Source organism: Gouania willdenowi, chromosome 9 (genome assembly GCF_900634775.1).
Source record: "Gouania willdenowi chromosome 9, fGouWil2.1, whole genome shotgun sequence".
Classification (NCBI taxonomy): Eukaryota; Metazoa; Chordata; class Actinopteri; order Blenniiformes; family Gobiesocidae; genus Gouania; species Gouania willdenowi.
In genome coordinates this window covers 38,899,919-38,917,290 of record NC_041052.1, presented here as the reverse complement: position 1 = coordinate 38,917,290, position 17,372 = coordinate 38,899,919, and the positions used below count along the sequence as shown (strand labels likewise).

At 42.9% G+C, this 17,372-nt stretch overlaps 1 protein-coding gene across 2 annotated transcripts; it reads right to left on the bottom strand.

Annotated features, from left to right (window-relative positions):
* Nucleotides 1-6,325: 6,325 nt before the first annotated feature.
* Nucleotides 6,326-17,007, bottom strand: slc14a2 (solute carrier family 14 member 2). 2 transcript variants are annotated; one of them, XM_028457886.1, is made up of 10 exons: nt 16,922-16,995; nt 16,409-16,468; nt 16,150-16,333; nt 13,556-13,745; nt 13,338-13,466; nt 11,810-12,002; nt 8,623-8,770; nt 8,404-8,538; nt 7,007-7,056; nt 6,326-6,927 (listed from the first exon to the last, which is right to left on the bottom strand). In XM_028457886.1, exons 1-10 carry the CDS (start codon nt 16,940-16,942, stop codon nt 6,562-6,564), a joined length of 1,476 nt encoding a protein of 491 aa, XP_028313687.1. In that variant the 5' UTR covers nt 16,943-16,995; the 3' UTR covers nt 6,326-6,561. The 2 variants fall into 2 exon arrangements, with proteins under 2 accessions (XP_028313687.1, XP_028313688.1); XM_028457887.1 differs by lacking the exon at nt 16,409-16,468 and having other exon boundaries at nt 16,150-16,368; nt 16,922-17,007.
* Nucleotides 17,008-17,372: the final 365 nt, after the last annotated feature.

The window sequence follows — 17,372 nt, the reverse complement described above, 5'->3', positions numbered from 1 at the left end:
TCCAACTTGTTTTACTTCACCAGTCACACTGTTATCAGTTCTGATAAAGACAGAGGACAACATGTACCATCGAAGAACAAAACAACAAGGAAAGAACATGGAGTCGATGAGCTTCCAGCAAGAAATAAAAATCACCAAAATGAAGAGGTCAACCCAACCCCCACATCTGAGAACCCACCTGCTTCACCCCAAAATTCACCTACTTCCACCTCATCCAGCTTCTCTCCTACCCCTGCCTTCCTGGATTTAACTGCCCAGATGAACGAGCTGGTTCTGGCTGGCACAAGACTGACACCCCACCCTTTACCCCACCATGGTCCCATCTTATCTCCTCTAATGAACCAATCTGCACCACCCATCCCTCCTCGACGATACCAGGCCCAGGATCACTCTTCTCCTCAGGCCAGCTGTGTTCAAATTAGAGCGACACAGGTCTGATGTGTGCTGGGTCCGGACTGCAATAGCTCTATTTTTAGGAACAACCAGAAAAAGTCAGGGCCTTGTGGAGTTAATGTAGCTTCTTTAATTCCTGTGGTGACAGGTAACACAGGTAAAATTGTGAAATTAAATAAAAGCAAAAAGCTTTATAGAGATAAAAATTTGACTCCTATAACATGTCATCCAAAAAGTCCACCAGTGTCTCCAGTGAAGTCTTTAAAATTAGCTCTTCTTAATGTTAGATCTCTTGTTAACAAGTCACTACTAATTAATGATATTATTTTGACACATCACTTTTTATTTCTTAATGAAATGTGGTTGAATGATGGTATCAGTAATACTATTCTCAATGAAAGTGCACCACAAGACTTTATTTATTTCAATAAGTGTAACATCTGGTCCCCCTACTTCTGTGTGTTTAAAGAAAAGGTACATAAATGACACAAGTGCACAGGTTATGGAAGCCATTGCAATGACACCAACATTAAGTGGTGACACAGTTGATGATTTTTTGGATGAGTTTAATACAAAAGTCTGTAATGTCATAGATGTGGTGGCTCCAATCAAAACTAAGAGAAAACCAAACACACAGAAAACACCTTGGAGGAGGACTGAGATAATGCAGAATTTGAAATCTGACTGTAGAAGAGCTGAGCGTAAATGGAGATCAACAAAACTCCAAATTCATCTAGAGCTATACAAAATAAGTCTGCGAAAATTCAATGATGGCTTGTTCAAAGCAAGACAGCAATACTTTTCTGAAATTATTGCCAAAAATGTCAACAACTCTCGCACGTTGTTTCAGATCAGATAGGTCCAACTACGTGTACCCCGCTGATGCTGATGCTGGAAGCGTACTCCGAGCCGAGCCCTACGACATCTACTCCCTCTCAGAGCACGTTTACGAGGAGATCTGTGACCCACCTGCAACCGTCCCGTCCAACACGTGTGGGTCTGAGGAGAACCAGTCTGTCCTTCTGCAGGGTCGAGCTGTGGGTGTGGGTGCAGACTACCAGCAGCAGGAGGCAGTGGGAACCCGTCTGAGACACTACGACGAGCGCTCGGACGGAGAGTCTGACAGCCCGGAGAAGGAGGCGGAGTTTGCGCCGTATCCTCGGTCTGACAGCTGTGAGCAGGAGGAAAATGACACCAGTGGTACCAGTGGTTCTGGTGGTGCTGATGCAGAGCTCAGAGACAGTCTCAGTGCACAGAGTGTTATAAACAACACTGAGAGGCAGACTGAGGGAAGCTCAGAGGATTCTACAGCAGACAGGAGCAGTCAGGAGAAAAGAGACGCCATATCACTAGCTATCAAAGACATAAAGGAGGCCATAGAGGAGGTGAAGACCAGAGAAGTCAGATCTCCTTACACCCCCGACGAGCCAAAAGAACCCATCTGGGTGATGAGACAGGACCTGTGTGACCTCCAGCCATCACCAGGGGGCGATGTAAGTGTTCTCAGTTACAAACACTAACGCCTCATTCCCAGGGTCACTACTGTTGGTTTGTGGGTAGAGGGGGACTGGCCATCTGGCATACTGGACATCGTCTCGATGGGCCAGTCCGGTCCACTACGTTTTTTGTTTTTTTTTTCTTACAAATGAGTGGAGGCAGACATGGTTACAGGTGGCCAAAAATGGTCTAAAAGTGGCAAAAACGTGGCAAGGAGTGAAAAGTGATTAAAATAGGCCAAAAGCAGTTAAGAGTGGCCAAAAATGGCAAATAAAGAGGAACCAAATGGTAACGTCAAAGGGTAGCTTAAATGGGCAAAATGTAACAAACAATCGTTAAAAAGGGCAAAAATGTAAGAAAAAAATGAATAAAGTGGTATTTATTGGGAAAGTTAGCTTATTTTGGAGGAAAAGTGGCCAAAAACTTAAAGAAAAGACAAAAATGGGATAAAAGTGTCAAAAAGAACTTGCAAAAATAAACAAAAATAGGGAAACAATGGATATTTATTGGCAATAGGTAGCTAAAGTATGAAAAACGACCAGGAAAGAAGTTGCAAAATGGTCAAAGGAAATAGGTAAAAAGGGGATTAAAACTTTCCCCCTTTTAAGGTTTTCTGTAAGAATAATAATTAAAATTGAGACATACAGAACCCCACGTTGAGCATCACTGACTTAATAACAGCTTCCACATGGTGTCACTGATAATGTAGTGGGCTGGTCTGGATAGAAAATGTTTGTTTATTGTTATATAATGAATTAAATATATAGAACGTCTCCAGATTCACACCAACCACAATGTGTGTAACATATACAATCTGCTTCATTTTTGCTGCAGTACCAAAACATGAACTGATGAAATCCAAAATGCAGCTTGAAATGTTCAGCACCTCCTGTTACTTAAAGAATGAGAGAGTAAAGTAGCTCAAATGAAGCAGTGTTATTATTTATGACGTTCTACATTGTTACGTGCAGGTAAACTCTGCACTATTTTGATCCTCCTCTTGTGTTTCAGCAGGCTAATCAGCTGCTGTGCTAACCTGGCCTCGTTAGCAGCCCTGCAGTGTATATAAGGGCTCAATCAAGCACTTTCCAGGAGAGAGAGCAGTCTGGAGGAAGAGGAGGTCTGGAGAGAGCTGTGCCACGTGGTGGCCTACGTGTTGACTTTTGTTTTGTTCTCGGTGTGGTGGTAAGGTGTAGGGTTAGGTAAGACGAGGTACCTCTTACATTTTACACACCTAGGAATTTGCCTGTCTATAAACACTAGGTAAGTGGTGAGTGCCACCCTATGTACGTTTTGGCCTCTTCTTTAGTTAGTCATACAGGTATTTAGTTTGTTCTTTTTCATATTGTAGTTAGAGTTTGATATGGCCTGGTTTGTTTCATTTATTTGGCACAAACCTCCCAGCCCTCACCTTCCCCACCCGGGAAGTGTTCTTCCTGTTGTAACGACGAATAAACTGCTCAAACTAAACTGTCTTTTTGTGCATATTTGACCATTTGTTGCTGGCCAGGGGTCTTTTGGGCACTCGGAGTGTAACAGCGGGTTAAAAACAAGGTGAGCGATTATGATTGGCTAAGGCGGCGTCAGGTTTCATGGTAGCCTATCAGAGCCAGTGTTTTTAGACATGTGCCAGCACACGCGCCACACACAGCCACTCCAGATTTGATGAAACAGCAGAGATGGTGAGCGTGGAGCAGTCTGAAAAGTTGTCATTTTTAAGGTGACGATACAAACACAACTTTAAATTAATTGTGGTCAAAGACAAGAACGTGCATGTGAAGTGTTCATTATGTCCAGGAGTGACGACTTTGTCAACCTCTGTTATAAGCAACTCACATTTAATGAAGCACCTCAACTCCACACGCATCAAAGAAATCTGAATTCTTTGACATATAGCACCTTAACAGTAACGCAAATAGTTACTTTCCTTGGTAATGAGTTTTATTATAGAGTAATTCAATTACTTAGTTACTTTTTGGAACAAGTAGTGAGTAAGTATAACTAATTACTTTAGTAACATTCCCAACACTGCTGAATACACAATATATTTTTTTTCATGCCAGTGCATCGTAGACCAGTGTATGTGCAAAAACCGCTACTGCAAACCCAGGAGCCGCCCCGGGCCTGCAGATGAAGCCAGGCCAGCAGAAAGAATGGGTGCCAAGGAGCCCCAGGCCACCCCCCACGGCCGAGCAGCCCTCCAGATGCCCCCAAGATCCCAGGCCGAGAAGCAGCCACCGCACCCCACACACACATCAGAGAAAGCCCCAAGGAGCCGAGGACCCAGCGCATCCCGCCACCGAACCCAATCCCCAACCCCAAGGCCCCCCGCCCATCCACCCTTGATGGCCCAGCCGGGCCCCCACCCAAATGTGTGAAACTACCTACCACCCTGTTATGGTGCCTCTCCATTGGGGAATCTCTATCCCCTTAGTGAATGTGTGTTTAGTGAATGTATGAAGTGCTATTAAAAAAGGTGGATGGAGGGGAGCGGTGCTCCCCATCCAACCTATGTGTATATATGTGTATGTGGTGCAATAGCTCTGGAGGGTGGAAGTGGTGGTACCACCCTCCGGGGGTGGTGTGTTGAGGTGTAAATAAAATTGGAGGGATTAGTAGGGCAACCAGAGGTGAGAGTGCCGCCCCCGCGCCACTGCTTGGTAGTACAGGTGGCCACCCCCTCCACCCCTAGCCCCACCATCCAGCACCAAGTGGGTTAGTTCACTAACCCTAGTGAGCCGGACCAGCTGGGAGTGAGTGAAGTGAAGTGTCTATGTAGGAGGCCTGTCTGGTATGAGCCCGGCCCGTCCACATGGCGGGGCACCGGAGAGGGTCGACGGCGCAGACGGGCACACAGCACTGCGGGCCCCAGGGACGCTCCAAGCAGCACAGCCGGAGACCCATCCCACGGCACCCCCCGAACCACGCCGGCCACACGGTGCACGGCGGGACCCCCCACCCACACCAGCCACATCGAGTGCAGGGGGCGACCCCTGCCGCCCGCCAGCCCAGAGTGGCCCGCCCCACTAAAGCAGGGGGCGGCTGAGCAGGACAGAGGCCAGCGCCCACACCAGGCCCGCACGGCACCACGATACAGCACCCTCCACAGGGAGGCGGTCCCTCCCGACGAGAGAGGACGCCACCAACCGCCCAAGTAGGGCCACCCCACCAGCCACGGACCGATAGGCAGGCGAACCTAAGCACCCCCAGCCAGGCACCGCAACCCCACACTCACTGAATACGCAATATATGAGTGTCTCTTAACATTTGGTGCTGAAACATGGCAGATTTGACAGCTGTCACTCAGAGAGGGACAGATGTGCTGCGTAACAGTCAATTGTCCGTGCTTCTTAACGCTGATTCATCATTCTTTTATTCAATATTTAGGTTAATTATAGTTGTTTGTGTTCATGTGATATTATTGGCCCATTTATTTAGAAAAAGGCGCTTTAAAAATTTTATTCCATGACATTTTTGTCTCTCTTACTGCCAGAACAACACCTGGCCTGTGTTTCTGGACCTGATGATTTTCAAATTAAACAATGATTTAACTTTATTATATTCACTCATTTCAGTCCTGAGGGAGGAAATCACATTTATTTATTAGGAAGGACTGATTGTCTAGAGCAGTAATTCTCAACTGGTGGTTCGGGACCCAAAAGTGGTTCACGGACAGCATGTCAAAAATAAATAAATACTTAATGTCTCTCGTGTTGGAATTGCTTTTTATTTTTAAAAAGTTGCACAGGAAAATTAAGTTTTTAAAAAGATTATAAATATGTTTTTTTTCAACAGCGATTTTTGAATAACTAAATTTGGTTGGTTGAATTCTAAAAAAAAAAAGTGGGTCACCATTTAATGTGCAAATTTTATTTATGAATTTATCATACGCATGTCCATAGAATTAAAGCAGGAAAATCGCACATGCTACTTTACTTTGCACCCGCAAATATTGCCCTTTATAACACTAAAGAGTATGAACACCTGTTTGTATATCTAGCCTTCAAACACATACTTTTTACATTTGGCCATAATTGACAACTCTACACATGAATACATACTTCTGACAGGCACTGTACTAGTCTTTAAGATGACTATATGGCAAAAGTAATAATAAACTTCCTGGATAACAGTGGATATTATTCAGATGAATAAATAAATGTGGTTATCACAGATTCATAGAACAATGGACCATCATTTTGCTGACTTTATGGATGGACCCCAAAATTCTCTCCCCTCTATTCCCTCTTATAGATGGTCCTGTCTCCATATGACTGTTCTTCAATGTTCATGCCTGTGTTTAGCCACCTTCAGGTACAGTGGGGGTCCATGGTCTCTGGAACCTTTATTTTTGGGGTCACGGCCTGAAAAGGTTGAGAACCACTGTACTAGAGGTTGATTAAATGTACATGTTAAAATTAGGCGTAGTCACAGAATGGTTGAGTCAGTGGCTTTATTCTATTGTCAACATAACTCACACATCGTTTAAAAATCAAAGCAAAAGCAATCTGATTTAAATAGGATAGGTACAAAAATATAAATTCATTACAGTGCAATCAGTGGTCAGATCATACGAGCAGCTGCACAAGGACAAAAAGGTTTCCTCACAGTGGCTTCATCTAAAATGTCCCAACATGTTAAGTTTCTCTCATCATGTGATTCTTCTTCTTATTACTCTGACTCAGCAGCGTGTGGAGGGCAGACTTGGATGCTTATGTGGTCATCAGTCATCTTTTCTTCCTCGAGCTGTCTGTTTTTGCTCTCCTTCATTCTTTCCAGCTCCAGCCTCAGCTGCTCTTTCTCATTGAGAAACATTTCTTCCTTCGCAGCTCGATCCTGCTCTTCCTTTTCCTTCTTTTCTGCCTCTGCTTTCTCCCTTTTCTCTTGTTTCTTCAGCTTCCAGTAGTAGGCCAAGTTTTTCTCAGGGTACATGACCTTGGCCAGCGGCAGCTTGAGGATGCGTTTGGTTTCTGTGGTTAGCAGCAGGAAGGTGAGCGCAGAGAGACAGAAGGGCCAAGTGCAGGCCGGCAGTCCAAACTGTGGGGGGAAAAATGATACTAGATGTTTAATGTCTGTATGAGAAACTAATATAAGTGATTGAAACATGAGTATTTACCCTGGACATGACGTTGGCGATGGCTGAACCGAGGTATGCGCAGAAAAAAGCTGCAGGAAACATGAGGTTAACCTCAGTGCATTGTACGGAAATCTGTGTACCTTTTGCTCTTTAGTTATTCTGTTTTAAAAACCAAGTCGAAATAACAAATATACAGTGTGGTTATTTTGTTTTACTGACTTAAAACCAATACAGAAATGCAGAAAAATCAAAAACCATACAAGCAGGGTGTTTTTCTGTTTTGAAATTAAATTTTGTTGTGTTTGTGTGATCAGAATCAGATCAGGAAAACGGAACAAGATTTAATTTTAATAAATAAATAATAAATAAAGTATTACTGATTCTGATATTTGGGTATTTCCAGGAAAACTATGGACAAGAGCTTCATGTTTTAAGCTCACCACACAGAGTGGAACCACAAGCGGGGGCAAACTTGTAATCTGCTACCTTTGATAAAAATGATCTTGTATCATGTTGTCCACCTCACACTGATGGTAAAGAGGCATAATTTGTGCATCAATAATGTTTCGTTAAAGAGTTATTGATGCTGGAAGTACGAATCTGTGAATATCTGCCAACTTTACAGAACAGTGTTACAGTCCATATAGTATCCAGATAAACTGGTGACTGAATACAGACTGTGAGGCTGGTGTGAGGAAAAGATGTTAGAACTTCAACGATTTGACACTTTTGTAATAACTTTTCTTTTTCACAAAAAGCCTGATTTCTCAGCTTCCGGGTCAAAAATTGGTATTTTCTGTGAAACCTACATATATTCAACTGCTAACTACGAAAGAACAAAACAAGCTTGAAACAAAATCTGATTTCAAATTTTACATAGTCATAGTAAAACATGTTCTGTGGGTTTTAAAATATCAGTCAAATGCTCGAAAATAGCTGGCAGTGAGGGGGGTATACAGTATGTTTTGAAAATGGCTGGCAGTGAGGGGGGTATACAGTATGTTTTGAAAATGGCTGGCAGTGAGGGGGGTATACAGTATGTTTTGAAAATGGCTGGCAGTCAACGGGTTAATAACATTTCAATTCACCGGTTCATCAGTAATGTAATTAATGCTTTACTCCTTTTTTGTCTAGGAGTAAAAGTCCACCCCCGTCTGTGGGACCCCTCTGTGTGGTGAGCTTAAAACATCAAGTTCTTGTCCATAGTTTCCCCATAAATATTCAAATATCACACAAACAGAACAAGATTTAATTTCAAAACTGTCTGGTTTTAGATTTTTCGGTATTTCTGTTTTGGTTTTAAGTTTGTAAACCAAAACTAACCATACTGTTTATTTGTTATTTTGATTTGGTTTTAAAATGGAAAAACCAAAGAGCAAAGGGTACGTGCATTCACGGATCAGATTTAGGTCAGAGTAAAGTCTTTGCTCGCTCACCACAAACAATTGCCAGCAGATGCACCTGCCACGTGAGAGCGTAGAACATTCCTCCCACAGCAATGCAGGCCAGCACACAGTTATATCCCCACAGGCCAAAGTAAATGTCTCCAAACGGAGCCGCCAGGGCCAGACCTGCAAAGCACAGCAACACATGCACCAAATGAAGTGGAGCTGAGCTCGGTCACGTGAGCACTATGAGGCACTCAGTGAGCCCACCTGAAACCATTCCCACCGCTGATCCCAGCACAGCGTGAGCACAGGTGACTGGGGACGAGATGAAGAGGGAGATGATGAAGATCCCTCCCGTCCATGGATTGTCACAACCGTAGACTTGTCCCACCCCCACAGGGACTGACATGAAGAGCTGAAGGATTCACAGACACACTTTGTTCGTTCACTCTAAAAACTGTATTCCTGCAGTTGTTGAAGAAACTCCAAGTTCTGAGTGAGTTTCACTCAGATTTCTGCTTTCGGCAGTCCACAACGTGCTATTCTCATTTGAGTGAAAATGCATCAATTCTGCGCGCCCCGCCTTCTCTTGGTTATGTTGACCATATTTTGATTTCCAAAAAAATGACACTTGGGCCGACCTTGGCATACTCAAAAAGTACTCCACATTTTCTTGAATCTACACAAGAGTAACTGAAAAGCAGAACAGCATTTATTCTTCCAGAAATTGTACTTATTTTACCCTTAACTTCCTACATTCTAAGTCTCTCCCAGTGGGTCCTTGGTTTTCAAATCCCTCTCTGAACCTCTATGGAGGTTTTATCATCCAGGAGAGTCTTATTGCTAAATTATTTTTATTTGGTCTCTTTTAATCCGTCATGGACTTAAGTCTTTCTCTTCTCTCTGGTGTCGCTTGTCGGACAATGTCGTGAAAAAACACCTTTATGAATTTTAATGTGTGTAAGATTACTGTAACATGGCACAACTCCTTAGCTTTCAGAAGCAGGTGAATTTTCTCAGAGCAAATATTAGCAGAGTTATGATCTTTTAAATGAACTGTTGTTCCAGAATGCGTTCAGGGTCCCAGGGAAATCAGGACATTTTAATGAATTTTCCAAATCCGGTCGGATGGTCTGAACAAGACGTGAAAAGAGGACATGTCCGGGTAGAACCGGACGTATATAGTCACCCTACTCTAGCCCTTGTATTATGTTGAAAAAAAATTACATTGATTATGCTGCGGGTCATTTTGACCCATACTGTGTAAATCCACTCAAAACAGCCAAAACATAGGTTAAACAAATAAAAACTTTATCTTAGATTATATGAACATTTAGAAAAGAGACATAACAATATATTTTTAATTTCAACACTATATTCAGGAACTATTGTCTATTAAGATTGTCAACTCCTTCTTTGGTGGATCATTTTTCTAATCTTGTGCTCAGATATGCATTGGTGTGCATTGTGCTCATTACAAGAATATTCTTCTTTCTCTTTGGACAGTATGAAACAACTGCTTTCTCAGTGAAAACAAATATTGATCTGCCCTGCATCTTCAGAATTTTACTGGGAAGTTCTGGCTTATTTCTTCTGACTGTCCCCAACATCATCAGCTTTTAATTCTGAAGTTCATCTCCAAAGCGGTAGGATGTAAAGAAGTTGTCACATGTAATGTTATGACCTTGCAACCCTTCACTCATCTCCAGCTCCACACGCATCCCCTGATTCTTCTCAGATGCTCCTCCAGTTAGCTTTCTAGTATACACTTGCATATTCCATACATAGCTAGATTTTGCTTCACAAGCTGCCCACATTTCGATGCCATACTTGGCAGGCTTGTTGGGCATGTACTGTCTGAAAGGGCAGCACCCCCTGAATGGAAGAAAGCGCTCATCTACATTAACATGGGGACCAGGATTGTGCAACAAAGGTAGAATTTCAACCCATTTATCCCATACATCTCTTATTGCAGCTAGTTTGTCTCTTTCCAGTTCTGGTGTCACGGTTGTCAAATCGGATCATATCATGTGAAATGTCTCCAGAAAGATTGGCCTTCCGTGGCTCAGGTGGTCTTCTTCTGATCAAGAGGTTGGGGGTTCACTCCCAGTCTATACCTGTCAAAGTGTCCTTGGGCAAGACACTGAACCCTAAGTTGCTCCCATTAGTCGACTAGCACTTTGCATGGCAGCTCAGTCCCATTGGTGTGTGAATGTGAGTATGAATGGGTGAATGAGCTAATATGTAAAGCGCTTTGGGACTACTTCAGTGTCGGGATAAAGCGCTATATAAATCAAGTCCATTTACCATTCCATACTCTTCATCCCATAGACTTGCAGTGGCTTCTCCCTTTGACCTTTACACTCCAGCTAATACCAGAATTCTATTGTAAGCATGCAAGTCAGTCTGATCCAGTGTAATCTTTTCTGTTGGTGGGGATATGAAGAGCTGAAGAGTTGACTGAATATCATCAACTCGTGACAGCAAATCTTGTAGGACAGAGTCATTTTGATGACATTGGAAGATGACAGTTTACCTCGGCTTTGGTGTGGTGATGTTGATCATTTTATATTGCCATCTTTAGATGCCCATTTCCCCTGATTGCTGCATTCCTTGGCTTTCATCCAATGGCAGGCTAGTCTTCTGAATCCTCCTCATTGTCAAAAAATTGACAATCTGGATCATTAATTACATTGTCCTGGCTCTCTGAAAGATCCTCGCTCTCTGAAATCTCTTCCTCTGCATCACTATCCCAGTTCAAAATCTGTGATAAAGCTTCTCCGGCTGTAAACCTTCTGGAGCTCATTTTTGGTGTTTGTCAAAGAGATGGTATGAGAAAAGTGACAAAGACAAGGGAGAGAAAGTCCCTCCTTGACACACACCTGGGTCTCTGGCAATCAAAATACAATTAACTGCGCAGTCAAAATAAAGTACATCAAAGACGCATGTTTATTTTGGATCTGTGTAGCTACTTACCCACAAAAAAGCATCCGGGTCAAAATGACTCGCAACATCATCTTATATACAAACTCTACACAGACATTCCACTACACATCAAAGTGTCCAGATTTTACACACCAGTTCATGACCCTAGATGAGGAAAACTCACAAAACGTCATGAAGAAAAAGAAAAGATAACCAGTACTTTGGTCAACACAAAAATCGAAATGGGTCAAATTGACCCTTAACATAATAAATTTGTAATTTTAGTTAATAAGCCAATTTAAATTGAATTGATTAAATTAAAGTATCAGTTTAGAAGCGGAGCAGTGGCCTAATTGGTTATGGAAGAAAACTTCTAACTGGAGGGTTGCTGGTTTGAACCCTATTGTGGGTCATTGCTATGGGCCCTTGAGCAAAGCAATTTACTCTAACTGGAGCCTGCAAACTTTTAGTTGACTGTGTATGTGTGTGTGTGTGTGTGTGTGTGTGTGTGTGTTTGCGTGTGCGTTACCTTTGGCACATCAATCTCAGCCCAAGTGATGTTGGGTAGCTCCGTGCGTGGCTGAATCAGCACTTGGGGGAAGTGATGGTTGAAGTGTCCGGTGGCGACCATGTGGAGACACACCAGGATGTTGAAGGGCAGTGTGAAGACGGGCAGGTCCCAGCGGCTGTTGATGGAGCCCAGAGCACTGGATACAATGGGACTGATGACAACAGGACAGTATACAGTCAATTAGATCCAAAGACATGGATTATGTTTCCCTTAAAGTGTAACTAAACCCCAAGCTTTTGGCTGACATGCATCAATGATGGGTGAGAAGGATTTTCAACGCATGATATTTCATAAAAAGGGTATTGTTTTTTTTTTTTGTTTTTTTTTTTATTCAAAGTGAGAGCATTTATAGAAGCTACGTGTATGGTTTATCTTTATGTATTTAAACCTTGTGTTTAAAAAATGCAGTCAGACCAAAAATGTGGGCATCACGGCATTGACCCAAATTCATAAAATGACTTGATTATGGGCGGGGCTCCTGGAGCAGTTAATTCACGCCCAGTCACTCTCTAACACAGGGGTCACCAACATGTGGCTTGTGAGCATTAACTACCTGGACCATTGTACCCTCGTTTTACATGCATCAGGGTTATTGATTAATAAATCTGGTCATCTGTTGAGGTGATGAAAGAAAAAATTGAGTTGTCCAGGTCATTGGAAACACTAGCATTAAAAGTTTGACGCTGACAAGATGGTGATTCCGAGGTCGTTTCCTGAGGGACCTCTTCAACCTGGATTTTGGAACAAGCCCCCCACCAGCACGCACAGCCCCCAGCCAATAGCAGGTAGCAGGACAGACCCACCAAGCAGCCGACAGCGGCCTCAACCACTGCCCCCCCAGCAAACTGCATCATCCTGAAGCACCATGCAACCCCTCCCCAACCCCGGCACAGATGCCAGCACCCCTCCAGTGTGCCCACCCCCACACCGGTGCGGCAGGCCACCCTGAGCCCGCACATCGCGGTAACTGCCCCCAAGGCAACCAAGAGACGAGACAAGCACCAAGCCACACCCAAAGAGAAGAGGCACCCCACACGCCCCAGAAAACAAAGCCAAAGCGCCCAGATGAGCCGGCGGAGCAACCCACAGCACCACCCCCACCACCCGGTCATTGAAAACATCAGCATTAAAAGTTTGACGCTGACAAAGCCCTTTGGATAATTCAGTAGCTGCACTTTTACAAAGGATGGTGACCCCAGGTCTAACAGCAGCCCTTGTCAGTCAGTCCACAGCTGCTAGTATTTATAGGAGAGGCAGGGCCAACATGACCTGGAAAGCCAACCATTCTCAGTCAATAGCAAACTTCAATTGTAATAGATGGGCTTCAACCCATAGATGGGAGACATATTTTTATAACAAAATACAGCAAATTTAACCATTTTGACTAAAATGTCAACAATACAACTTCATACGTTTTATGTTTTCAGCAGAAAAAAGTGTTTTGAGGTTTAGTTACTCTTTTTTCTGTTCTGTTTCTTGGATTTACCACATCATGGACATGAAGGCGTTTGGAAGCAGGAGCCACCAGTACCAATCCCCTGCATTGGAGAAGACGGCCATCAGCAGACCCACCAGGATGCCATTGTAACCGTACAGCCCTGCAGCGATTGCACCTCTGAGAAGCCACAGGTAGGTTAACTCAAGGAAAGAGCAGCTTTTCACTCATTTACTATTCATCTGTTCAGCACAAGTGATTTTTCACACCTGTTTTGTTGCAGGATGAGCGCAGAGATGGTGGCGAACAGCGTCCCCACAAAGCCGTTCAGCGCCCACCAGTAATTCTGCAGGATAAGGCCGCCAAAAATAATGAGGCCGCTCAGCGGGTTGTTGACGAACATGACCTGTGCCGCTCCCCTCAGAACCCAGTCCAGGATCTGCAGCAGGATGAACTGTTCTGTGCGAACAGAGAGGGGTTGAAAACAGACATGAGCTCCTCGAGCGAGGCAGTCCTGCACGCCTCAGGCTTTCCGCATGGCAACACACGACCAGGAGTCATTTGGACACGAGCGTAAGAACTAACCGGACAGTCACTTGCGTCCATTGCTTTAGTTTAAAGGGCACCTGTAGTGGAAATGTATATAACAAAAAAATGTGTATAATGTATTACCAATTAACAAAATATGTGCAAACACATTAGTCAGGTCAGGATATTATGCATGTTTGTTGATTCCTGTTAGCTGTAGGCAGCAATGTTCTGTTGGTCTATAGTTTCTGAACAGTGGTGGAGGGTAAAGCCAATGGGGGCTATAACAACTAGAGAATAACCTGCACAAATATTTATTTTGCATCTCTAAGAAAAAAACACTACGTCAGAATTAGCCAGACGTTGGGCCCATATAATTGGTACGCGATACACACTTAAAATCTTTCCATTCGAACCAAATTCGGTGGCATTCGAGGTCTACTTTGAGAGAGGTATGTGGGCTAAGCTAATGGGCACAAAGCTGAAACCAGATGCAGTCCCGACAGAATTCTTTCACAAATTTCTTCAATGCAGCTTGTTAACGTACTTGTTCAGACCACTACTACGTTTCTGCTTACAGGGGATAAGATGGGCGGCTGTCATGGTACTAACCACATCCCTACCACATTGTTCCCTCTTAATTTCTTGTTGCTAAATGATGAACTCTCTCAGGAGAACCTACCCGTTTGTTAGTTTGCAGTCAGTTGTGATTCTCGGCGCTTGTGGCACATCATCCCGTCAATGAACAGATATCCTTTCACACAGCAGTTGCTAGCCATATTTGTGCACTTCCAACACCTAACTACTCAGCCATGGCTCGTTTCTACTGGTAACAGCAGCTCTGTCCATTGGGCTAATTCTGCATGCTGAATTGGTGCAGGGAAGCTTACAAGAAGAAGGTAATTGCTGAGAAAGGTGATATTTTATCCTGGATGGTGCACATTTATCACTGAAGGAGAGGATACACAAGGCTGCTTCGCACTGAGAATGAACAGAAAAACTACACTTTACACAATGTAAACAGACCTGTTGCACCTCTTATTCCTAGAATGCAAAATATATTTAAAGTGACAGGCCATGCTCATCAACAATTTACTAGTAATACATTAAACACATTTTTTTATTATACACATCCACTACAGGTAGCCTTTAATAAATGTGAGGCACAGATGTATGCTTCAGGCATTAAAATGTCAAGCACTCATCATTTGTCTCTTTTTCTACCTTTTGCTATTCTGAGCTGGAATGCCTTCATGCTTCTACTCCACAAAACCTGATTGTATAACCACAGGCAGCTCATGAATCAAATGTTGCCATCTGTCATATATAATGCATTTCTGAGATCGAGCTTTTACGTCATGTTCTCTCTTTACCAGTGATGTGTTGTGAGCACTAGGGTAGGGTAGGCAAATCCAGACCACCGATGTCGACACCAATGACAATTTCATATGTTTCTGCTGGCAAGTGTTAATCAAACAAAGTCAACATTGTAAAACACCATTAAAGAAACAAACAATTTTTCAATATAGCCTCCATACTCTCCCAACAAGATATATCTCATGACACGGCAGCGCATCTGTTGTCTGTGTTGGAAACACAGAAACACGGAGAAAAAGACAACAACAACAACTCAGAACAGCCTCAGTGAGGATCATCCACAAAGCCAATCCTTCCTTTCACTGTGGAAAATACGAACAATTTTCTGACCTTTCCTTTGCTGAAGGTCTGGTAACTTAGGTCTTGGTCTCTCATCTTTTAAAAGCTGTTGTTTTTCCTCAAAAGAAAGTTTCTTTATCGTCTCCAGCGCTGTCATCCTGCCTGTAGTGTAATCCTTCTAGTTAGAGAACGTAGCAGCAACCACATTGTATCATTTCACTAATGCACTTTGAACCTACGTATAGCATTTAGCATCACACGGTTACGCCCAAAGGCAGCGTAGAGAGCCTCCTTTTTATGTAAATGTTTTTCATCTTGGGGAACTGACTGCGCATGTGCAAACACATAAACACGCTATGGAAACAGAGGCAGAGCAGCAATGTGCTTTTGGGAGGGGGTGTGGCCTCCTCCTGCATTACAACGGAGTGAGACTGTGCAGCGTTTCTGCCGTACCAGGAAATAGCAATGTTTAGTCATTTGGTCTATGAAAAGCACTTTCAAACTTATAGGTACTGTAGGCTATTGGAAATTGAAAAATAAATAACTTATTATTATATTATAATTAAAACAAATAATCAAAATATGAATTCACCCTTGCGTATCCTGACTGCACATCACTGCTCTTTACCCTGTGTTTTTTTCTGTTATCTGGAAGCTACTGTTGTTTTTCCATGCTCACTTGACATCCACTTTCCAAACGGCTCCATGTCTCCTGCAAAGTAGGACAATCCCTTGAGGAAGCGCTTCCTGGCCTTCTGCAGCTGTGTGGGCTGAGTAACTGCTCTCTGCTCATCTTTTCCCTGGTCCTGGTGCTGATCCAGGTGCGTCGGGAGGTCGGCGTGAGCCATTAGAAGCTGGAGCTCCTGGAGTCACCACCAAAATGGTTAGAATCTATTGGCTGAAGGGAAGCAGGTATGCAGTTAATTTCATTGACGTACAGTGGAGTTTATGGCGTGTGAACTGCTGGAGATGGAACAGGTGATATTCTGCTGAATATCCTAAGGGGACAAACACAAGGTGACCCTCAGCAATAAACACAACAAACATTGACTTTTGTTTTATTAAAGGTAGGGTAGGCGTTTTTCGACAGATTTTCTTCGTTCCTTTTTCAGAGCACATAAGATCTTAATTTCTGTCAGGACATAAAGACAATTTCAACCAAAAACTTAAAAAAGTGTATCTGGAGAAAATCGCCTACCCTAGCTTTAACCTGTGTGGAAAACAAACACTACTCTGACTACTTTCAAAATATGATCACAATCTCACAACTGCTATGAAAACTATTCACTTTCAGCTCCAGTGAAAGTTACACTCAAACAGTTTCTTCTTTGATCGTAATAATATATTATATGATATATGATATCATGTAATGTAATGTAATATAATATAATATCATGTCATATAGGTAATAGAGTTTTTCAATGTAACAGGCTCTGTAGGAGCGAGCCTACCTTTGTGCAGGGTGCAGGCATGGGTCCCAGAATAAGTCTCTGCTAGCAACTTTGACTGCACAGCAGAGACTTTCACAAGGGCTTTTATTCTAACACTTGACTCCACCCAGGTTTTTGATTGTGGGTGGGCCCCCAGAAAACTGGATGGGCCAGTTGATAATAGTTCATACATATTTCTTTTTAAAACGTACCAAAAAATAAAAAAAGATTTCCCATTTATCTCCATTTCTGCGCTTTTCTGTGGCTTTGCCTTTCTCAGTTGAAAATTCAAAGAAATTACAATAAAGGCAATAGTGTTTGTGTAAATAAAGTTATGGCCCAACAAAGCAAGCCAACATTGACACAGAACTCAGGTATAAAAGCATTTTAATATTTATTATTTAATTTTAAAATCATAAAAACAGCTCATTTAACATAAATAAAGCCTACATTACGGTGTTCAATAATACAG